This window comes from Erpetoichthys calabaricus, chromosome 8, assembly GCF_900747795.2.
Source record: "Erpetoichthys calabaricus chromosome 8, fErpCal1.3, whole genome shotgun sequence".
NCBI lineage: Eukaryota > Metazoa > Chordata > Cladistia > Polypteriformes > Polypteridae > Erpetoichthys > Erpetoichthys calabaricus.
Window position 1 is genome coordinate 79,369,863 of NC_041401.2, and position 24,608 is coordinate 79,394,470.

The 24,608-nt window shown below is 41.4% G+C and overlaps 1 protein-coding gene across 1 annotated transcript in view; it reads left to right on the top strand.

The window, feature by feature from the left end:
- LOC114655726 (sphingosine-1-phosphate transporter SPNS2-like) overlaps positions 1-19,087 on the top strand; it is a 72,352-nt gene extending 53,265 nt beyond the window's left edge. Inside the window, exons 6-13 of the mRNA XM_028806924.2 lie at positions 11,090-11,232; positions 11,440-11,592; positions 12,246-12,435; positions 13,370-13,435; positions 14,315-14,413; positions 14,847-15,010; positions 17,348-17,394; positions 17,798-19,087. Of these exons, the coding sequence (XP_028662757.1) occupies positions 11,090-11,232; positions 11,440-11,592; positions 12,246-12,435; positions 13,370-13,435; positions 14,315-14,413; positions 14,847-15,010; positions 17,348-17,390 (858 nt within the window). The 3' untranslated portion in view covers positions 17,391-17,394; positions 17,798-19,087. The remainder of the gene's footprint in view (positions 1-11,089; positions 11,233-11,439; positions 11,593-12,245; positions 12,436-13,369; positions 13,436-14,314; positions 14,414-14,846; positions 15,011-17,347; positions 17,395-17,797) is intronic.
- The last annotated feature ends 5,521 nt before the right edge of the window (positions 19,088-24,608 follow it).

Sequence of the window (24,608 nt, forward strand, 5' to 3'; positions counted from 1 at the left end):
CAGGCACTATCCCCTAAGGACCCCATTCATACAGAGAGTCTGTCTTTGTCAGCTATAAAAAAATATAGAAAATGCTTACTTTATAACCAAGGAAAACAGTTTTACATTGAACGTAAAAAGTCTGCACACCAAAAAATCACAGATTTTGGGTAATAAAAGAATAAAACCTAGGTAAATCCTCTCAGCATTTATTAAAAAAAATCAAAAAACAAATCCTATAAAAACCTGGTTTCAGTAGTGTGAACAGTCTTTAATAATCAAGGATGTGGCTGCGTTCAGAATCAACCAAACACAGCAAGTCTCATCACAAACTGTAGTTATTATACACCTAACATCAATTAAAGTAGCTCTTCCATTGTCTCCCGCTTATCCGAGGTCGGGTCGCGGGGGCAGCAGCTTGAGCAGAGATGCCCAGACTTCCCTCTCCCCGGCCACTTCTTCTAGCTCTTCCAGGAGAATCCCAAGGCGTTCCCAGGCCAGTCGAGAGACATAGTCCCTCCAGCGTGTCCTGGGTCTTCCCCGGGGCCTCCTCCCGGTTGGACGTGCCCGGAACACCTCACCAGGGAGGCGTCCAGGAGGCATCTTGATCAGATGCCCGAGCCACCTCATCTGACTCCTCTCGATGCGGAGGAGCAGCGGCTCTACTCTGAGCCCCTCCCGGATGACTGAGCTTCTCACCCTATCTTTAAGGGAAAGCCCAGACACCCTGCGGAGGAAACTCATTTCAGCTGCTTGTATTCGCGATCTCGTTCTTTCGGTCACTACCCATAGCTCATGACCATAGGTGAGGGTAGGAACATAGATCGACTGGTAAATTGAGAGCTTCGCCTTGCGGCTCAGCTCCTTTTTCACCACGACAGACCGATGCAATGCCCGCATTACTGCGGATGCCGCACCAATCCGCCTGTCGATCTCACGCTCCATTCTTCCCTCACTCGTGAACAAGACCCCGAGATACTTGAACTCCTCCACTTGGGGCAGGATCTCGCTACCAACCCTGAGAGGGCACTCCACCCTTTTCCGGCTGAGGACCATGGTCTCGGATTTGGAGGTGCTGATTCTCATCCCAGCCGCTTCACACTCGGCTGCGAACCGATCCAGAGAGAGCTGAAGATCACGGCCTGATGAAGCAAACAGGACAACATCATCTGCAAAAAGCAGTGACCCAATCCTGAGCCCACCAAACTGGACCCTCTCAACACCCTGGCTGCGCCTAGAAATTCTGTCCATAAAAGATATGAACAGAATCGGTGACAAAGGGCAGCCCTGGCAGAGTCCAACTCTCACTGGAAACGGGTTCGACTTACTGCCGGCAATGCGGACCAAGCTCTGGCACCGATCGTACAGGGACTGAACAGCCCTTATCAGGGGGGCCGGTACCCCATACTCTCGGAGTACCCCCCACAGGATTCCCCGAGGGACACGGTCGAATGCCTTTTCTAAGTCCACAAAACACATGTAGACTGGTTGGGCAAACTCCCATGCACCCTCCAGGACCCTGCTAAGGGTATAGAGCTGGTCCACTGTTCCGCGACCAGGACGAAAACCACACTGTTCCTCCTGAATCCGAGGCTCGACTATCTGACGGACCCTCCTCTCCAGGACCCCTGAATAGACTTTTCCAGGGAGGCTGAGGAGTGTGATCCCTCTGTAGTTGGAACACACCCTTCGATCCCCCTTCTTAAAGAGGGGGACCACCACCCCGGTCTGCCAATCCAGAGGCACTGTCCCTGATGTCCATGCGATGTTGCAGAGGCGTGTCAGCCAAGACAGTCCTACAACATCCAGAGCCTTGAGGAACTCCGGGCGTATCTCATCCACCCCCGGGGCCCTACCACCAAGGACTTTTTTGACCACCTCGGTGACCTCAGTCCCAGAGATGGGGGAGCCCACCTCTGAGTCCCCAGGCTCTGCTTCCTCATTGGAAGGCATGTTAATGGGATTGAGGAGGTCTTCGAAGTATTCCCCCCACCGACCCACAACATCCCGAGTCGAGGTCAGCAGCGCACCATCCCCACCATATACAGTGTTGACACTGCACTGCTTCCCCTTCCTGAGACGCCGGATGGTGGACCAGAATCTCCTCGAAGCCGTCCAAAAGTCATTCTCCATGGCCTCCCCAAACTCCTCCCACGCCCGAGTTTTTGCCTCAGCAACCACCAAAGCTGCATTCCGCTTGGCCTGCCGGTACCTATCAGCTGCCTCCGGGGTCCCACAGGACAAAAGGGTCCTGTAGGACTCCTTCTTCAGCTTGACGGCATCCTTCACCGCCGGTGTCCACCAGCGGGTTCGGGGATTGCCGCCACGACAGGCACCGACCACCTTACGGCCACAGCTCCGGTCAGCTGCCTCAACAATAGAGGCACGGAACATGGCCCATTCGGACTCAACGTCCCCCACCTCCCTCGGGATGTGGTTGAAGTTCTGCCGGAGGTGGGAGTTGAAGCTACTTCTGACAGGGGGCTCTGCCAGACGTTCCCAGCAGACCCTCACAACACGTTTGGGCCTACCACGCCTGACCGGCATCCTCCCCCACCATCGAAGCCAACTCACCACCAGGTGGTGATCAGTTGACAGCTCCGCCCCTCTCTTCACCCGAGTGTCCAAGACATGTGGCCGCAAGTCCGACGACACGACCACAAAGTCGATCATCGAACTGAGGCCTAGGGTGTCCTGGTGCCAAGTGCACATATGAACACCCCTATGCTTGAACATGGTGTTCGTTATGGACAATCCGTGACGAGCACAGAAGTCCAATAACAAAACACCGCTCGGGTTCAGATCAGGGGGGCCATTCCTCCCAATCACGCCCTTCCAGGTCTCACTGTCATTGCCCACGTGAGCATTGAAGTCTCCCAGCAGAACGAGGGAGTCCCCAGAAGGTATGCCCTCTAGCACCCCCTCCAGGGACTCCAAAAAGGGTGGGTACTCCGAACTGCTGTTCGGTGCATACGCACAAACAACAGTTAGGACCCGTCCCCCCACCCAAAGGCGAAGGGAGGCTACGCTCTCGTCCACCGGGGTAAACCCCAATGTACAGGCTCCAAGTTGGGGGGCAATAAGTATACCCACACCTGCTCGGCGCCTCTCACCAGGGGCAACTCCAGAGTGGTAGAGAGTCCAGCCCCTCTCAAGGAGATTGGTTCCAGAGTCCAAGCTGTGCGTCGAGGTGAGTCCAACTATATCTAGCCGGAACCTCTCAACTTCGCGCACTAGCTCAGGCTCCTTCCCCTTCAGAGAGGTGACATTCCACGTCCCAAGAGCCAGTTTCTGTAGCCGAGGATCGGACCGCCAAGGTCCCCGCCTTCGGCCACCACCCAACTCACACTGCACCCGACCTCCTTGGCCCCTCCCATAGGTGGTGAGCCCATGGGAAGTAAAGTAGCTCTTATTGAACTCAAATAAAGTTTGGGTGTAGCTGTAGGATTATTCTGACACCCTCTTGATTACAACATACTCCAAAAGCCATGGTCCACAAAAAGTTTTTAAAACATGAATTGAATCTTATCATTGACAGGTATCAATCAGGACAGGGGTACAAAAAGGTTTCCAAAGCATTAAACATTCCATGGTACATGGTGAAGACAGTCATCAACAAGTTGAGAAAATATGTCTCAACAGTGACTCTACAAAGATCAGGATTTCCCTACAGGATTGATAAGAAAACAAGGAGAAAACTGGTCAGGGAGGCCATATGTCAAGGTTATGGGGTAAGATAGCAAGACAAAAGCCTTTTCTCAGAATGAAAAACAACCAAGCCTGCCTAAACTTTACAAAAAGGTATACACAGTCTCCCACAACCAGGTGGAAAAATGTATTATGGTCTGATTGAACTATATGGCCATAATTCCAAAAAAACATCAACAAAAGAACACCTTACCCACAGGGAAGCATGCTGGAGACAGCATCATGCTTTGGGGCTGCTTTTTTTCAGCTGGAACTGGGTCTTTAGTCAAGGTGGACAGAATCATGAATGGCTCCAAGTATCAGTCTATTTTAGCATAAAACCTTCAAGCATCTGCTAGAAAGCTGAAGATGAAGAGAAACTTCACCTTTAAGCAAGACAATGATACAAAGCATACATCAAAACCAACAAAGCAGTAGCTTCATTAAAGGAAGAGGATCAATGTTTTAAAATGGCCCCGCCAGAGCCCAGACCTTAATCCAAATGAAAATTTGTGGAGTGACCTGAAGAGAGCTGCGCACAGTAGATGCTCTCGTAATTTGACAGATCCAGAAATTTTTTGCAAGGAGATTGGGCACAGATTGTCAAGTCCAGACATGCCAAACTGATAGACTCCTACCCAAAAAGACTGCTGTAATAAAATCTAAACGTGCTTCAATTAAGTGTTAGTTTCAGGGGTGTGCAAACTAATGCAACCAGGTTTTTGTATGAATTTTTTTTCCTTTTTTCACTGAACCGTTTGATTTGATTTCACCTTCTTTTTGTATAGATATCACTTTTGCAGTTAAGGTGGAATAAGTTCTGACAGGATTTATCTTGGTTTCAATTTTTTATTACACAAAATCTGTGATATTGGCAGGGGTGTGTAGACCTTATTCCCAAAACAATGCAATTACAGGTTAAGGGCTTTGCTCAAGGGCCCAACAGAGTAGAGTCACTTCTGGTGTTTACGGGATTCGAACCAGAAACCTTCCAATTGCTAGCATAGATCTGTAGCCTCAGAGCCACCACTCACCCCATGTTAGAGAAAGATAAAGAAATCAATTAGTCTACCAATGTACTGTATCTAAGAAATGGTTAGTGACAGTTAAACTCATGCATACTGTTTGTAGATTTCTGTATCTTTAATCTGTACTCAATATTTACAGATAGATAGGTTTCTGAATCTGTTTCTGACCCACCCATCCAAAAATACATAGATACGTCTTGTGCTTTGACTTCCAAAATATTATAAACTGTATCTGGTGCAGTTGCTCCCATCAGTTAAGAAAATAAAACTTGGCACGATAACTGGCATAGTTCAAATGCCTTAATCAGCTCTCCTCTTCAAAATGCTGAACAGCCAACACCCTTGTGCCAGAAACTGCAGAGGCTTATAAATCAAGTATGTGGCTCTTATTCCCACGCACTCTGATTCACGCATACACTTATGTGGACTCCAAAGAATGCCACTCTACTGCTCTTCATTGCTCCTGTGTTACTGTCTTGTATTTATTTGTAGACAGACACTTAGTTGCAGCTCATTGGTGTGTATGAAACATGTACCATACATAATGACTCTATACAATGAGCTTACAAATGACTTTTAATAGTAAGGCCAGTTTCTCTTTAAAGCACCATATTGATAAATGTATAATAATAATAACAATAATACACACAAAAATCATATTTTATATAGAGCCATTCAATGGCAAACAAAAACCTGTATATATTATAGGTGTATATCTCTTCAACAAATGTTCTCTTGTATTTTTTACATTTTTCACACAAGCAGCCTATGTGACTTGTTCAGGATAACATACTGAAAGGTGGGGACTGTACTGGCAATTCTATGGGTTAGAATTAAGTTCTTTAGATGCTATGCAATATTGTTTGGCTGCCTAATACTAATGGGAGCCATGGTAATGCAATAATGCAATGTTTAGCACTGCTGCCTCACAATTAGAATTTCAAGTCCTGCTTCTCAACCTAATCATTGTCTATAAGAACCTGCATGTTATCCTTTGTCCACATGTGTTTTCTCTGGGTACTCCTAACCTCCCATATTCCAAAGAGATTCATATTATTCTGAAGGGAACTTAAAATAGTGTTTAGTTTGGTTCATACCTTTTACCCACTGTTTTAATCACAGGCTCTGTCACCCTGCACCCTTCAATTAAACAAATTTGAATTATAGATGAATAGTGATACAAATATAATGAATTAATGGGTTGAAAATAAATGCATGGATATACTGCCATTATTATTATTATTATTATTATTTTTTTTTTTATTATTATTATTATTATTTTGCATCCATTTGATTTCAGCCTCACTCAAGTGAATACTTGTTTCCAAATCTGATAGATTTTTCAAAATAGAATTCAGATCTATTATTTGTTAAAACACAAAAATAAAAATCTAGATCAAAGTGTTCTGGTAATAAAAAATACAGTGAGCACTTCCAAAGGTAAAGTTAAGCACAGAATATCAGTTATAGTACACTCTTCAATACCTAACTTTGTAGGTAACTGTTTTTATTTTTTCTAAATTTGTTGCATTACTTATGAATCATTAGTTACTAATACATTAAAATAATCCTGGAGTCTATTCTTTACTCTGATTTTTCTTTTCAGCATGTTATAACTCCTCATTTTTTATTATTTTACAGAATATGGGAGTTATGCATTTTGTCAAATTACTGAACATACATTTTTAAAGCAAAACATCAATGCATTTGATTAAATTTAAACATCTTTGCTTCATGGAACATAAATAGAGTGCATTTCCATTTAAGTCATTTGGTCAATCATGTTAGTAAAAATGGTCTCATAAAGAAGAAGGGAAAAAAATATTACAGTCTTTTGCTTTAGTTTATTTATCATTTAATTGATGTTAACCTTATATAGCACCTTTCACTGAAAGCACATTCAAAAATGCAATAGATGGCAGCCTTTATAAATCTATTTTTTAAAAGAATCATGGAACCTTTTGGTGACAGTAACATTATGAACCTTGAGTCTTGAATTAAGCCACTAGTTAATAATGCTTATTAATTATTTAAATTATTCCTAATTGAATTCATGTTGTTTTTTTAGTAGTCTAAGAATAATACAAAATTCTGTATTATTTTTATATATATGGTGCATTGTAAGCTTCCTCTCTTTGTCACATCAGGAGGAAACTCTGTAGTGTATATATCCGGTATTTCAAAAAAAGACAAAGCTGTCTGTAGGGTGCACTGGGCCAGTTCAGAGTGTCACCAATTAAATGAACATACAAGCCTTTAATATTGTAGGAGGAAAAAAAGAGTATCTGAAAGAAAGAAAAAAAAAAAATAAATAAAATATATAATACACACACACATACAGTATATTATATATTAATTTGTATAATATGTATATGCATATACAGTACACAGAGAGAATATGCAAAACTCACATGCATAGTGATAGGGCCAGGACACTGGAGACAATGACTGCACCATTATGTTGTGTTGTACGCATATGAAATTCCTCTATAATAACTGAGTATTCCTATCTCATCCCAGTGGGTTCACAATCTATTAGAGTATCTAAATTCCTCACAACAATTTGGCATTCCTGTGGTGCCTCCCTTGGCTCTTGTCTCACAGTCCTATTTAAATTTCTGAGAAACAGCATCATATTTTTATGATGTTCAAGAAGCTCACAAGCAATTACCCATTTGATAATTTTGAGGCATACTAGTAATACCATAAGCATTTTTGATTGTCCAGTTTCTCCTGTAATGGACCATTATTTTTGCCCCTCCACAGAAGGCACGTAAAGATCTATCCATTTATTGTAAAGGCCAGCACTGACACAGAGAGATGTAGGACACAGGTTCAAAGCACACGTCTTTTATTTTCTTTTTCCCCCTTCTGGAAACGGCTTCCCACAAGCACAACAACACAGTCCCAAACACCAAAACACAATTCTTTTCTCTTTCTTTTTTTCTCCTCCAGCACTCATCCTGGCAAGCTTTGTCTCCCTCCTCCCGACTCTGGCTCTCGGAGTAGTGGGTGCTGGCTCCTTTTATAAGGCACCCGGATATGCTCCAGGTGCTTGATTGCTCGTTTACGTCTGCACTTCTGGGTGTGGTGGAAGAACTGCCCACACAGGCTCAGGAGCCACTGCAGCGCCCCCTTGTGGCACCCCCAGACCCCAACAGGGCCGAAGAGAACACCATCCCCCTTGGCTATCCGAGGCACCACTGCCATCCAGCATCCCGGGGGAGGTATTGTGCAACCCATGCCTGTTCCCCCGGACCATATGCAGAAGAGGCGTCCCGGCCAGGCATGGGCCCCGGCCATCCACCACACTATCTATCTATCTATCTATCTATCGGTTGGTCGGTCAGTCGGTCATTCGGTCGGTCAGTCAGTCTGTCTGTCTGTCCATTTTTCTAACCCAATCTAACTTTTATGGATTCACAGAATACTGGAACCTATCCTAGTAATAAATAGATGTAATTCCAGTCAATTACAGGGCACACTCTCATCAATCCACCTTAAGTATATATTTTTGGAATGTGAGAGCAAGTCAGAGCAACAAGCAAAATCACCACACAGACCGAGACAAAAAATGCTTACAGTGAGTGAGTCAGGAAATTAACCCAGGTACCTGTAGTTGTGGGACAGTAGCACACACCACAATGCTGTCCTACAAAAAAACTACACCTTTTCAGCTGTTCTCTCCTTCTCCATTAACTTAAAAAATGTAAAACATGTACTCTCTGCATACAGCAGCCTGGAGCAGATGATCAGAGAAGCAGCTAACAGTGCTGACAACATATCTCGCCTCAAGACTGGCTCACCATTGCAAATGAGTGCTGACACAGAGTAGTGTCACCACTGAACAATTTTCACACATGATAAATAATGCTTAGGTGTAAATAGCTGTCTGTCAGCCTAAAGCCATTCTTACACAGTCACACTAAACGATTCAAAGCAGAAAAAACACTGAGTACAGTATATCAACCAAGAATCTCAGAATGCCTAAGCACTGAGGAGCATCCTTACAACTATGTGAATTAATAAGTCAACTTTTTTTAAATGAAATACTTTTCATAGTGAACACTGTCCTAATGTGTAATACAGGGCACATCATGGAATTATTGTCACTGTTCATTCTTGTCCATGCCTTTGGTCACACATACTCACTAATATTTGTGTTTTTCACCACAACTTCCAAATGCTTTTGCTGACATTTTGCTATAACCAGCTGCATTAGTCAAAGCTAGACTCATTGCACTGATTCAGTTTAATTTTATTTAGTCAAACATCCTATGTACCCCTAGTACATAATTCACAGATTTGCAGATGCAGATGCCAATAACAAGGTCTAGAACGTTCCTAAGGAGTAACTCAGTGTCGGGAACTCCTGTTTTGAATATCATTTGCTTCTGATGTGGGGTTTTATAGCCTTCAGTGTTTATTGGGTTAATTTATATTTGAAATATAGTTATAGTTTTCATTTTGATTTATGATTTGGGTCAGTACATTGCTGCCATTCTGATAGCACTATTGTTGCTAGGACAATCCTGGAGTGGGCATGTCATCAGAGGTCATGAACTGTAAATCACGACGTGACAGGATAAAGGGTCATTCCTAAACCATTCAAACCTTTTCGAAAAAGAATTCTTTGTTTTATCTTGGGGTTTTTGAACTCTTTGCACACTTCATATTTTGTATCATGATTATTAGCTTAGATTACTAATAGTTCTCCTAGTTCTGACCTTCGGTACATTGTTTTTGACTTAACTACTTGTCTTCCGGTTGCCCTCTGAATTCTTATGCCTGCTGGGTATAAAACTCAATCAGTCATAGGAATTCGTCTTAGCTTTTTTAATGTTTGAAAACCTCTCAATTTCTTTTAACCTTGCTTCAGTTCTGGATCTTTAGTTTTTGGTAGATTTCCTGCCATAGTTCTCGTCTCAATTTGACTTGATCTGTAGTTACCTACTCCTTGGTTTCTATTTTGCATGTACATAGTACGGACCTTTTTCACCAGATCTTGTCTCACTTACTGAATTAATAATAGTAAACCAATATCACTGTAATCCTGCACTGGCTAGCTCATTCATGATAATTCTTTTTTGTTGAGCAGCAGCATCACTCAGTGGAAGGTGCCTCATAGAGAGGTTTTAATTCCTGGCGTGGTGACAGCCAGTACTATTAACGTTAGCAATAGTTACAAGGACATATATAACATGACAACTTTACAAAAGGAAAAATTCAGGTTGTCAAGAAAAACTTTCAGTGCAATAAATTAAATGATTACATGCAGGCAGAGCAGGAAAAAGAGTGGAGATTCATGAAATGATGTAACATTTGTCAGGACCTTGGAGCTAAGGACAAGTAATAAATGTTCAGTGTAAAATAAGGTCTACTGGTGAATGGACAACATGAGTAGCTTATGGCAGTTTAGACTCTAAATTCAGGGAATCTTGGGTTTTCAACTCATTCATTCAGTTATCCTTGGTTTTTTAAATTTGTGGTTTAGTAAAAATGAGTTTCTGAACAGACAGGAAGCCAGTGCTTTGGAGCCAATTCAGGGGTAAAATAATGTAATGTGAACATATTACCAGTCTTTCAACATGTACACATATAGTCATAATGTGAAAGAGGTGAAGAAAAAACAAACAACTTAGTGGAGCCTACTCAGAGATTAAATTTTGTTTAGCCTGTGTCAGCAACAGCATTTCCAACCAACTGGAATCTGTGGGAAAAGTACTTAGGAGTTAGTGTTGAGGTAATCTAGGCACGTGCTAGCAGATGTATAGAAAGTAATTTCTGTGTCTAAGGGAGAGTGACAAGAGTGGGCTCAAAAATATTGAATCATCAGACGTTCTTCACATAAAGAAACACTTTCAATTGTGAAGAAAGCAAGTGTAGTAGAGCCTGTTCAAGGGCAACATGCTTGTGATTTTTAATATGTCTCAGACTCTAGTAGCATTTTCAGCTTGTTAAAACCAGCAGGAAGACAACCAGAGTAAGTGATGCAGTAAAATAAATAGCAGTAACTTCTGTTTCTATTGTGGAGACGCTAACAGTGAACACATAAATACTGAATCATTAATTTGTGGAAAAATAAACAGAATCCACATGGCTAGCCAAATCCCTTTTTAAACAAGTTCATGTAACACATTATCGGTAAATATATGGTAAAATTCTGAATAATATAAAACATAAAGGCCACCAGTAAAGTAAAAGTGCCTGCTGGTTGCAAAGCAAACTTTGAGACTTTCATTTAGTACATTGTAATTTGAGATGTAAGAGTAAAGAATTTTGACTTGTGTGTGCATTCATGTTTGCCTGCATGTGTGCATTTGGTAAGTCAGATGTCTCATAGCAACTTCTACTTATATGAATTTAAGTCTGTCACACTTTCAATTTCTTTTCAGGTTTCTCCACTGCTAGGCATGACAGCTGGGACTCTCATCCTGCTCTTTGTCCCTGAACCAAAAAGAGGTAATGTTGACCAGCCAGGTGGAAGGCTGAAGACTAGAACATCCTGGACATGTGACATGAAGGCGCTTGCAAAAAAGTAAGTTGATGACTTTGTCTCAGGAGCAGGGAAATGAAATGTGAGGTTAAGGATTTTTTATCGTACACTTCTTTAAACATGACAGACCCCTAAGCTGTCAATCACTGAATAGGCAGTTAATCAATGGATTGAGATTAAGTTATGCCTAATTTGCAAGCCAAGACTAGCTAGCGTCCCATCACTAACCAATTTCATTATCTTCCACAGCCGCAGTTATGTCTTCTCATCTCTGGCATCAGCGGCAGTATCATTTGCCACCGGTGCCTTTGGAATGTGGATCCCTCTGTACCTTTTTAGGGCCCAAGTGGTACAGAAGACAGAAAAGCCCTGCAATAAGGAGCTGTGCAGCATCAAGGACAGGTAGGAGGGATTCTTTCTAAATTTTGTGTGTTTGAGGGAGTGTTAGAAGGCACTGCATTATCTGAATGCATCCATTAGAAAAAGGTAGGGAAACACCAAGCCAAACCTTCCTGTAGAAATCTTGCAAAATGAGAAATAGAAGGCAGCCTTCTTAAATTAAAAAATTGGTTTCTTATTAATACCTTGCATTCTTTAAGAGATAACAGCATCTCCAGTGCCACTTTTGGAGTAGTGGTGAGCACCAGATTGAGAAAAACTCGCCCATTCCAATATCTGTAGTGCTTCTATTAGGCTGATAGGACATAATGTAACTGAGAGACAGCCTTGCTTGGTTGTAAATTCACAGTTTTCATAATGTTTGTTTTATACCCTTTTCACTGATTTTTCCATCTGCCTCGTTCAGGATAAGAGGGTGTGGATTGGATAGAAATTCCAAATATTCAGAAACCTCAAGTATCTTGTTTTCCTCCATTATTTGAGAAAGATGTAAACAAATCCCACCTTTCTAAGTGAAGTCATATTTATTGTACACTTACAGGTCAGCTGCACCATAGAAAACCTGCCTCTCAACCTATTCTAAAAGGTGGGATGGTCAAAGAAGGTTGCACTTAATGAGGGGGCTAATATATTATTTCTCTTCTTCAATCTCATAGTCTGATATTTGGAGTCATTACCTGTGTGACTGGATTCCTCGGTGTGATCATTGGGGCAGCTGCTACACGATTATGCCGCCTCAAGACACAGCGTGCCGACCCTTTGGTCTGTGCTATAAGCATGCTGGGTTCATCCATCTTTATCTGCCTCATCTTTGTTGCTGCCAAAAACTCCATTGTGGGTGCCTATGTGAGTATTTCATTGACAATCGTTGTGGAATGGGTAGAGGTTAATTTTGTGAGTCTCACAAGCTAATCTGAATCCTCTCCAGTTTGAACGTCTATGTCATTTGCATTCTCTAATGAGTCATGGTAATCTGCTGCTATGAGACAGTCTGCACTGCTATGGGCATTGTATATGCAGAACATGTGTTTTTAAAGTTTTTTTTTTTTTTAATTACGGTACCATCACTGTGTCAGAACTTTGACTGGAGCAATTCTGTCAGTCTTATTTTATTTATTTTTTGTTTTTTCTAAAGATAACCATGCTGTTGATTTACATAAGAAACATTTATTATTGTTTTATTTATTTTTAGTGAGTATCAGGGACCTGGAACACTGTATTGACTAGGAGTCCCAAGAAAAATTTGGTAGAGGGATGTTTTTTGTTTTGTACAGCATACCATATGGTGCTATTTTTGTTATTTCACTTGCCATATATGTCCATTTTAATGATTCTGATTATTTTGTAAAAACCTTTTCCTTATCTTTGTTCCCTCAGTTTATCCCCATGCTTGTTTAACAACAAAATTCTGGATAAGTTGATGCATTTTCTTTATCTGTGACACACAAGAGAAATCTTTGTGATTAAGCAAATCAAAACAATTTTTTAATGTTTGTCCATCCTCCAGATTATGACAATGTTATTTTGTTCTAGATGCTACCTAGGGTAGCATTTTCCTAAATTTTGACTAGTCTGCGCCATTTACATATATACTTGTATTGTCCAGTGTAGTACACACAGTCTTGTTCCAGTCAACCTAGAGATTTACATGACTCAGTGTGGTTGTACCAGCACTGAGTAACAGACCAGTGACTTCCCACTCTTTTGTTACCTTAAAGTATAATAACATGACCTTGATGACACTGATTTATGTTATTGTCTCTCTTTGTTTCTACCACAGATTTGTATTTTTATTGGGGAGACTCTGCTCTTTTTAAACTGGGCAATCACAGCAGATATTTTAATGGTGAGTTGTTATATGTGCCCTCTGTGACTTCTTTGTTTCAGTCTGTTCAGCCTTTGTCTAACTCCTGAATGCTACATGTCTGCACTCATAAGTTCAACAATTAGAATTGTTTCAGCTTTCCCAAAATACAAATCTAAAGAAAATTATATCTGCAGGGCGGCACGGTGGCGCAGTGGGTAGCGCTGCTGCCTCGCAGTTGGGAGACCTGGGGACCTGGGTTTGCTTCCGGGTCCTCCCTGCGTGGAGTTTGCATGTTCTCCCCGTGTCTGCGTGGGTTTCCTCCGGGCACTCCGGTTTCCTCCCACAGTCCAAAGACATGCAGGTTAGGTGGATTGGCGATTCTAAATTGCCCCTAGTGTGTGCTTGGTGTGTGGGTGTGTTTGTGTGTGTCCTGCGGTAGGTTGGCACCCTGCCCGGGATTGGTTCCCACCTTGTGCCCTGTATTGGCTGGGATTGGCTCCTGCAGACCCCTGTGACCCTGTGTTCGGATTCAGCGGGTTGGAAAATGGATGGGTTATATCTGCAGTTGAATGCAGAAATGGTGTGATACTTTGTCTACCAGAACAAAATCAAAATACCAATCAATTTAGATATGAGACAAATCAAACCACCAATACTGCTTTTAATAGTTTATAGAAGCTCTGGTTCAGTCTGCCCTCTCTCCTGCGATATCCTAGGCACCAGTTGGTGAGCTTTGAGAATGTCTGTCATCTGCTTAGTAGTTAAGCCATGCCAAAGCATATTTGCACATCCTGAATAACCATTAGACATATTCTGGATGTTACACAATAGTACTTAAAAGTAGTACTCCATATGAAACAATTCTAACTGCATGGGGAGTACCCCACTTTCTGAACCACATTTTTCTTCTTTCTCTAGTATGTGGTGATACCAACTCGCCGTGCCACTGCTGTGGCTCTTCAGAGCTTTACATCACATATCTTGGGAGATGCAGGCAGCCCCTACCTGATCGGACTGGTAAGTACACCACCATCTTCTTGTAAACTTCGTGATGTAACCTTCTATGCTGTTTATTTTAGGTGTACTGTTACCCTTCATTCTTCACTTTTTATGCATTAGCATCTTTGCTCTAAATAACACACTTTACAACAAGTACTATCACAGACCACTTTGCAAATCAATGAAGAGTAGAACAGAAAAGACAAAAGGGCCTTGCCATTTTCAAGATGATGCCTAGGTCTGTGTCATGTGTTCAACCTAATCAGCCCCAGTAGGGATTTGGAGGTTGTTCTGGCCATTTGTCTTTAACAAGGGCTAACAACACCACTAGAGACAATGTAAAATTGTGAAAGCAAATGGTCTGGCCTTGTCCTACATAGCTCAAGATCCAGGAAGAGCTGCTGACCCTCTACATATGTAGTCAGTACTTGATCGATGTGCTTTTTTCCAGATCTCAGATGCCATTCGGCAAAGAAACTCTGATTCCATATTGTGGGAGTTCCTCAGCCTAGGCTATGCCCTGATGCTCTGCCCTTTCGTCATTGTATTAGGAGGGATGTTCTTTCTAGCTACAGCACTTTTCTTCCTAGATGACCGAGACAAGGCAGAAAAACAGTGAGTATGGACTGAAACATTGATGGTCTGTTGTGAGTGAGCAGAAAGAACTGGGTTATGAGGAAGTTTAGAGTTGTTAAGTGTTATATTAAATGAGTGTCCATTTTGCCAGAAATATGGATCAGAAGTACAAGTCTGTAAAGGTTGCAAAACTTTGTGGCATCTCATTCAAAATTATCTACTCTGGAGCCATCTGCAGCTAAGCACTAAATAACCTAAGCCAGTCAACTTGGTCTATTGGTCTTCATTCCTACAAAGAAGTAATGACCATGCAAGTGTAGGGGTCTTACTACTGACTTCACTGTCATGTATGTAACTGTGCAAAATTCTGTAACCAACAGCGATCCTTAAACATAAAAAGGCATTCAGTCTGTTTGTCTCCAAACTCCCCCCCCCCCCCCTTTCCCTTCAAAACAACTTTCTTCCTGTTTTCAGATGGGACGCTATTAAGCAAGAGATCCCCAGCATCTCTCTCGCTCCTTATAAGGTACTCTGCCCTGCAATCAGCATTCCTAGCTGCCCTATGGGCAGAAAAAAATGTTCTTATCAAGTGCAAGCTACCTGCTTTCTTCTTACAGATTGACTCCCCTAATGGAAGACCAGTCATTGATACACACAGAGGAGCAAAGAAGTAAGAGTCTAGTCCTGTTAGCAACTGTTAATTCACAGAGTGCCATTTAAGTAAGAAGGCCGCTTGCTGAGCTGTAATCATAAAGGGGCTTAGTGAATAAATACAGTAATGATGGCAGAAACACATCAACAGGTGTCCTAGACCTACAATACAGGTTAAATCATATCTCCATGATTTCCACACAAATGCACGTCACACAGTAGTCTATGTATACACAGGTACAAGAACTCATCATGCCTACACCCATTGCTCATGGAAGTATTTCTGTGACCACATTTATTGATGAAAATCACACCAAAAGGCACAAAGAGATAATTGTGTTACAAGTATTCATCTCTTGTGTGTTGTGTTCTTATGTGTCTCATAATATAATAAATGCAAGGCCATGTAAACACTTACATTCAAATACAAAGAAAATGAATAAGCACCAAGAATGTCATATAATACAATTACTTTGACATTCCCTGGTGAAAAAAAAAAAATGTACAGACATGCAAATGATGTGTGACACCAGATGTACTCACTAAAAATGTGTTTGTCGTAAGCACCCAGTGTAAGCATATGCATGCCTGTTGGTGTTACAAAGATATAAATATATAATAGGTATATGTACGCACACAGGTTCTGACATATTATAGAGAAAACATGCCTATTTAATCCCTCATAATGAAATTTGAAGTGACAGTTGAACCAACTGATGTACAGTATTTCAGGAGTGCATCTGTCACCGACACATGCAGATGAACGCAAGTCACTTAATGACAGACCTGCTCCACTGGTGAATGGTATAAGTAGGCAAAATCACAGTCACATGTCCTCAAGACAGACATACACATGTTAATTATTAGTGTGTATTTGGATGACACGTTTATCTGAGGGAAGCTTAGATGATTAGGGTACAATCCAGCTATTCACTTCATTTAAAAAAAAAAAACAGAGCCCATCTAGGTAAGCGACTTGCTCAGGGTCACACAGTGGCTCACTGATGGGAATTAAACAGTCCAGTGCCTTCAACAAAGCATCAAACTGCCTACTGTTAGTGGAAGATGTGTCTGTCACAATGTGGCATAAACACAAACATGTTGCAGAAGTAAATATATTACACATTTACATGAGACACATGTCAAAACCTCCACATGTGCATACACTGCATATTGTAGACAAACATATCATCTCACTTAACTCACCGGACCTGCTCCACCTGTGAAAGCAAGTTTGTCATACAGGCATATGCACAGGCCACGTGAAGAACATGTACATGTTAAAACATGCTGTATGTGCCTGAGCCTGAACACCGACTATATTTTAATACAAGGTCTTTTCCCACAACCACATATCCAAAAGAGTTTGTGTCTACAAGATACAGGAGTGCGCACAGGCATTTATGCCACTCACTGGGGCAAGCAGGACAACATGCACATAACAGCAGTCATCACAGACATGTCACATCCCATTTCTCCGTTCAAGAGGTCTCATGTTATTATCGAGCTGGAGTTAATGCTTGTGTCCCAGGGACACTTTCTTCTTGACAAAAGACTGCTGCCACTCACATACTTGTATTGTACACTTTGAGAATCCTGAGATACCACAATGATTGATGTCTTCAGTAAATTACGCTGCTGACTGAGACAGACTGAGCCATATTTGCATGACTGTGTTTCTGAGCGAGTACAGCCTTATTCACATGATCTCTTCTTCTGTTTCAGGCTGAATCACCTTGCCATCTCACCCTCTTCCATGAAGGTCTGAAAAGGTAAATGCTTTTACCAAAAATAACTTCCAAATGCTAAGTGTCAGCAAAAGTGACATAGTTTACTCAAGCCATCTTTGATCTTAAAGGCTTCATTTGCTCACTTCCAACCTATATGTGTCCAAACACCCCCTTCTATATGATAAGGCTACCCTCTCTTTGATTATCATCTCTTTATGATATACTTATTCACCAGTATCTGAGTCTGGAGGCTGTAGAGTAAGCCTCTAGTCCCACCTGGCTATGCTCTGTCTACATGGGTTCAAACTGCACAGTTGCTTATTTTGTTCTTAATTTAATAATAATCATGTGCTTTTTACCCCCTTCCTCCCCAAAGAAATGGTCAATGTAAGCAGCCCAACTCTCCAGTGTCATTTTCTAAATGCCTTCTTTCTTCCATTTTCAGGTATACGGACTACAACATAAAGCCAGAAAGACTCAAAAGAAGATGACCATCTGGACGCTAAACTGTGTTTTCCAGTGACTGGCCTTGAACAACTGGGAAAGTGTACTTCCTGACCATTCCAAAGAGTCTAGTCCACTACGGCATGGCAGCCACTGTGAACATGACTACCTTATACTACTGAAGGAAGCACAGTGCCAGAGACATGGCCTGCTCTGAGAAAACCATGTGTTCAAGGTGAAAATGATCTAATTTCCCAATGGACACTTCCGTGGCATCATGAAGATACTTGGCCAAAGAGCCCACCTCCCATGCCCAAATGGGGCCACTATCCCAAGCACTTCCTCTCTTCTAACGCTTTATGTAATAAGCTACATGATGTACATTGTTGTGCTTCTACCTGAAGATGAGGCCCTCTTTATTTTTAGAGTGATAATTTGCACCTTATGTTTTTGCACGCTCAGCTAGTAGCTTCTATCAGACCATTTCCTCAGTTCTCCTCCGTGTTATTTACAATGCGTGTCAAAGACTGGTGGGCCTCAGGCAGACTGTCATAAAAGGAAGCCTCACCAATCCCAGTGACCTTACCAGGCCAGGGTGCCGAAGCAAGCATCTACTTTGTACTTACAAGTTGTACGTTTGCCTTCCTTAGCATTGGAGACACCTTTTGTTTAGATGAGACCGCTACACACCTGCATCTTATTTTGCCCACAGCTGTACCGTACTGGACTGGTCACTCTATCCAAGCTGTACTGTTCTGTAAGATTAGGAAAGTGTTTAACAAATACTGTTCAGGCAGAAACCTTAAATGTTTAAATGCCCAGAAGAACAAAATGACCACCGGCTGAACTAAGGGATCTGGCAAGGCAGTGGATTTGTCCAAATTGAGCTGAAGCTAGCCATACATAAAATTCACTGGGAAAAGCTTAATTCAATGGGTGGGGAGAGGCTGGTTGGCTTCAAGAGTACTGCATTCTAAAATCTGGGCATTCAGACAGGTGTCCAGAAGACCCTGGGAGCCTCCCTGCCTTGCCTGGCAAGCACTCTGAGCCTCATTGTATCAGACAACTGCTTCTTGTCATTCAACGTGTCAGCAAAGCTGCATTGTGCTTCTTGTCATACAAGAATTCTGTAAAAAGTATTTTTTTTTTCTGCTCAGTCAGAAAAGAGAGACAATTTTATTTTTCCGAACTACCTTGAATAAAATAGAAGGCAATTGTTTTGCTCCACTTGGAGCTGAAGGAGCAACTGATGCTTGATATGTAAATTATGAAATAAAACTTATTTAATCCATCCTTGAGTTCTCATTCTGTCTTGGTATGAAGCAGAGAGGTGGTGAGGTAAGGTACAAGAGGTGAAAGGCAGAGGTGGGAAGTAACGAATTACAAATACTTCATTACTGTACTTAGGTAGAATTTTGAGGTATCTGTACTTTACTTGAGTATTTATTTTTCAGACGGCTTTTTACTTTTACACCTTACATTTTAACACAGATATTTGTACTTTTTACTCCTTACATTGTAAAAACAAGCCCGTTACTTTAGTTTTAATGCATTTGTGGGGAATTAAGTATTTTTCATCTTTTCACATTCTCGGCATAAAGACCGATTTCAACCTAAATGAATGAGCCAGTGGTACCGTATATAGGAAAGACAATCCCAATAGAGTATCAATCAGCGCAAATCACGCATGATGGACGTAACAAGACGGAAACGACGTAACAAGAAAGAAGAACAGAGCGGGGACTCGACTGTGAAAACAAGGCGGACATGTGTCTATCGAAAGTGATTCCCATTCCCAGCAATATGCAAGTTGTTTCTGAAGCTCGACACTCCATTACCTGCCTCGGCTTCCTGTGAGAGGCTTTTTAGCACTGCAGGACTGATTTTTACACCCAAAAGGGCAGGTCTTGATTCAGAGAACTTTGAGAACCAGCTTCTACTGAAGTTGAATAAAAGACTTTGGTAGTTTTGTAAAAATAAAGGAATTTCTGACAAAATTGGCATGCTGATATTGAAAAGTGAGCACTGCAGCAATGTGAATGTTCATTATCAGTTTACTGTTTGTGTTGTGTTGGTAATTTGAAGTTACAGTGATTTGATATTTTTCAAGCTGTATTAATATACTGTGAGTTTTCAGTCAGCATTGAACAGAAACTGCTTGTACAATCGTTATTGAAGAGGCTACTTTTTACTTTTATATTTTGAGTATATTTCAGAGCCTGTACTTTTTTACTTTACTTAAGAAAAAAAGTTGAATGAGTACATGTACTTTTACCAGAGTCTTTTTTTATTTAAGTATACTTTTACTTGAGTAAAGAACTTGTGTACTTTTGCCACCTCTGGTGAAAGGACACAACATCCATGGCTCTGGGGCACACAAGTGTATTTGTAACAAACCACCTCCATCGAACACTGGGCGCTCAAGTCAATGGGGAAAAACTGAATGATTGGAAAATGGTCCATCAGTTGTCCATTAAATCAATTACTGAATGGTAAGGAATGGGTAAGAAGTTATAAGGGAATGGCAACTGTTTATTATATACAGTATATATATATAACATACCACAAAACCATTACAAGTTCAAAAACTTACACATTGTAAACCAGCCTGTATATCTATCTACCAGTCCAGAAGGGTTCTTCATAATGTTTCACACTTTCAAAAAAGTTAACCAAGTGGTTCGGGAATGGGGCTGTTGTTGACCTTGCAGTAAACTGTAGAGAGATCAGCACTGTTGTGCGTTCATCATTTCGTATCTAGAAGAACAGTGAATTGTTGTGCCATTTTTGTATGTTGAAGGTGTAAAAACAATGGCCATTTTGATGCGTTCATGCCTTCAGTATAGGTGTACATGTGGCTAGAGATGTTTAAAACTGGTGGGAAATGTGTGAGCACACAGGACTGCTTTCTATCCACCAGCATCTTGTAAATACAGTGGTGTGAAAAACTATTTGCCCCCTTCCTGATTTCTTATTCTTTTGCATGTTTGTCACACAAAATGTTTCTGATCATCAAACACATTTAACCATTAGTCAAATATAACACAAGTAAACACAAAATGCAGTTTGTAAATGGTGGTTTTTATTATTTAGGGAGAAAAAAAAATCCAAACCTACATGGCCCTGTGTGAAAAAGTAATTGCCCCCTGAACCTAATAACTGGTTGGGCCACCCTTAGCAGCAATAACTGCAATCAAGTGTTTACGATAACTTGCAATGAGTCTATTACAGCGCTCTGGAGGAATTTTGGCCCACTCATCTTTGCAAAATTGTTGTAATTCAGCTTTATTTGAGGGTTTTCTAGCATGAACCGCCTTTTTAAGGTCATGCCATAGCATCTCAATTGGATTCAGGTCAGGACTTTGACTAGGCCACTCCAAAGTCTTCATTTTGTTTTTCTTCAGCCATTCAGAGGTGGATTTGCTGGTGTGTTTTGGGTCATTGTCCTGTTGCAGCACCCAAGATCGCTTCAGCTTGAGTTGACGAACAGATGGCCGGACATTCTCCTTCAGGATTTTTTGGTAGACAGTAGAATTCATGGTTCCATCTATCACAGCAAGCCTTCCAGGTCCTGAAGCAGCAAAACAACCCCAGACCATCACACTACCACCACCATATTTTACTGTTGGTATGATGTTCTTTTTCTGAAATGCTGTGTTCCTTTTACGCCAGATGTAACGGGACATTTGCCTTCCAAAAAGTTCAACTTTTGTCTCATCAGTCCACAAGGTATTTTCCCAAAAGTCTTGGCAATCATTGAGATGTTTCTTAGCAAAATTGAGACGAGCCCTAATGTTCTTTTTGCTTAACAGTGGTTTGCGTCTTGGAAATCTGCCATGCAGGCCGTTTTTGCCCAGTCTCTTTCTTATGGTGGAGTCGTGAACACTGACCTTAATTGAGGCAAGTGAGGCCTGCAGTTCTTTAGACGTTGTCCTGGGGTCTTTTGTGACGTCTCGGATGAGTCGTCTCTGCGCTCTTGGGGTAATTTTGGTCGGCCGGCCACTCCTGGGAAGGTTCACCACTGTTCCATGTTTTTGCCATTTGTGGATAATGGCTCTCACTGTGGTTCGCTGGAGTCCCAAAGCTTTAGAAATGGCTTTATAACCTTTACCAGACTGATAGATCTCAATTACATCTGTTCTCATTTGTTCCTGAATTTCTTTGGATCTTGGCATGATGTCTAGCTTTTGAGGTGCTTTTGGTCTACTTCTCTGTGTCAGGCAGCTCCTATTTAAGTGATTTCTTGATTGAAACAGGTGTGGCAGTAATCAGGCCTGGGGGTGGCTACGGAAATTGAACTCAGGTGTGATACACCACAGTTAGGTTATTTTTTAACAAGGGGGCAATTACTTTTTCACACAGGGCCATGTAGGTTTGGAGTTTTTTTCTCCCTAAATAATAAAAACCATCATTTAAAAACTGCATTTTGTGTTTACTTGTGTTATATTTGACTAATGGTTAAATGTGTTTGATGATCAGAAACATTTTGTGTGACAAACATGCAAAAGAATAAGAAATCAGGAAGGGGGCAAATAGTTTTTCACACCACTGTATGCTATATGAAGCCTCCGAAACCGACAGAACTTCAGCGATAGAAGGAACCGCATTATAACTATGGATTATAATTCGCCGATGATGAAGAGGTGAAAGAAATAGTGCTGACCTGATTTCGCCTTTGAGCCAAACATGTTTTTCTTAAAAATGTATTCAGAAGCTTGTGAATCGGAGGGTAGTGGGGACGCAGAGAGACTACATTGAGAACTGGTCATTTTAAAGTGTCTTTAAGATAAGCAAACTTTTTAAATAATCTTTGTATATACAATAATCCATAATACTGAAATAGGGGTAAACTGCAACGAGAAAAACAAAAATATTGTCGCGAAGCGCCGTTCCAGCCTGCGGGGGCCTCACGTATTAAAGAGCTTTAAAAAACCTCTTACCTTGTTTTCCTGACGAGGACAGATGGCTCATTCAGGCTATGATGGTGACCGCCTGGCTGTAGCGAGATCGGCTTTTTATAGACGTCTCCCTCAGAAAGCTCTGAAGATGCTAATTGTAATACCGGTACGCCAGCTCAGGCCGCTGTGTCTTCCCGCCTTGGCGCTGCCATTGCGGTTTTGCCGCTTCCCCGCTGCTGCTGCACTAGTGCTGTGCTGTTACAACATTTACAGCGTAAACCATTAAACATAGTCTCACTTTCTTGTGCCAAACAGAAAAAGAAATGAGCCAGCTTTTATTTCAGATATGCATTAATGAATACATGTGAAATTTGCGACACACCCCTCCAGTTTGGAAGTCTTCTGGTAGGGATGGCTTCACTTTCGTGGGTAAGGGCTGCTGAAGCTCAACAATCTGTATTAATTTTACCATCTTAGTTTCCTTTGTAATCCACATTGAATAAGGCCTCTCTTTAATTAAGAATGAATGCTTGTTTGTAGTGTTCTGTTTCTCCCATGTTCCTACATGGTTCTCTTCTGTCTGTTTCTCTCAGGCTTACCTTTATTAAATTCGGCATTGTTATCGTTAAGTTGCTCAGAGCGAAGGAGATCCCTGCCGACCATTTGAGAAAAGCACAGATGTATACAGTACAAAGTACTTGCGAATATTACGATTTATTGGAGAATGCACATGCATATATTTAAATAATACAAGATTTATGCAAGGATTATTTTCTCAAGTACAGATAGTACTGTATATATTATCATTCCAGCATATGTACACACGTGAGTTCTTGATTAGATACACCTGCTCATTAATGCAAATGACCTGCCCCTCCAAGCAGCCAATAATGTGGCTGCACCTTAATATATATATATATATAACAGGCAGACACTGTGATGGTTTAGTTGTTGTTCAGCCATGCATTAGAATAAGCAAAACATGCACATCTAAACAGCGCTGGTACTAGGTTATTGTGCGCCCTAGGCCAAGCTTATTAGTGTGGCAACTGACTGTTCGGTAGCTAACCCATGCAGCTGGATTTTTACCCCCTTATGATCTGCACCCTAGGCAAATGCCTAATTCACCTGGTGGCACCAGCCCTGTATTTAAGTGTTTTGACTGGGTCTCAGAAACAGCAGGCATCCTGGGATGCTTCCACACAACAGTCTCCACAGTTCACACAGAAAGTCAGTCAATAACAAAAATCATTCAGTGAGCCACAATGCAGTATGTTGAAACACCAGGAGAATGGCCAGACTTGTAAAGAGCAGTTAATTGAAGATTTCTGATAGCTTGAACAAACAGATGCATGCATAATGACATCTCTATAGAGCACAACACAGTAAACCTTGAAGCAGATGACTTACAGCATCAGAAGATGCTGGATTTACTTATGTCAGCTAAGACAAAATGAGGCTACAGTGCTTATAAACATGACCGAAACTAGACAGGTGTCAATTTGAAGAATAATGACAGTGTATGACAGCTATCGATTGTGATTTGCTGTGACATGCAGTTGCTACAGACTTGTAAACAGCATGAATTAATGGCTCTCTCCTGTCATGTGTTAATATTACAGCCTGGTGGCAATAGTGTAATGGTATGAAGTGTTTTCTTAGCGTACATTAGGCTTCTTAATATTAAAATGAGTGTTATTTAAAGGCCACTGCATACCTAACCTCTGTTGCCAAATCATTTATGTCCCGTTATGGCCACAATCTTCGCTTTTTTTAAATAACAACTGCAGCAAGATAATGTTCCCTATCACAAACAACATATCTACTCATACTGATTACACAAAAATGAGATTGACTTCAGTGTACACCAAGGGACTGTACAGTCCTCACATCTCAATCCAATGCAGCACCTTT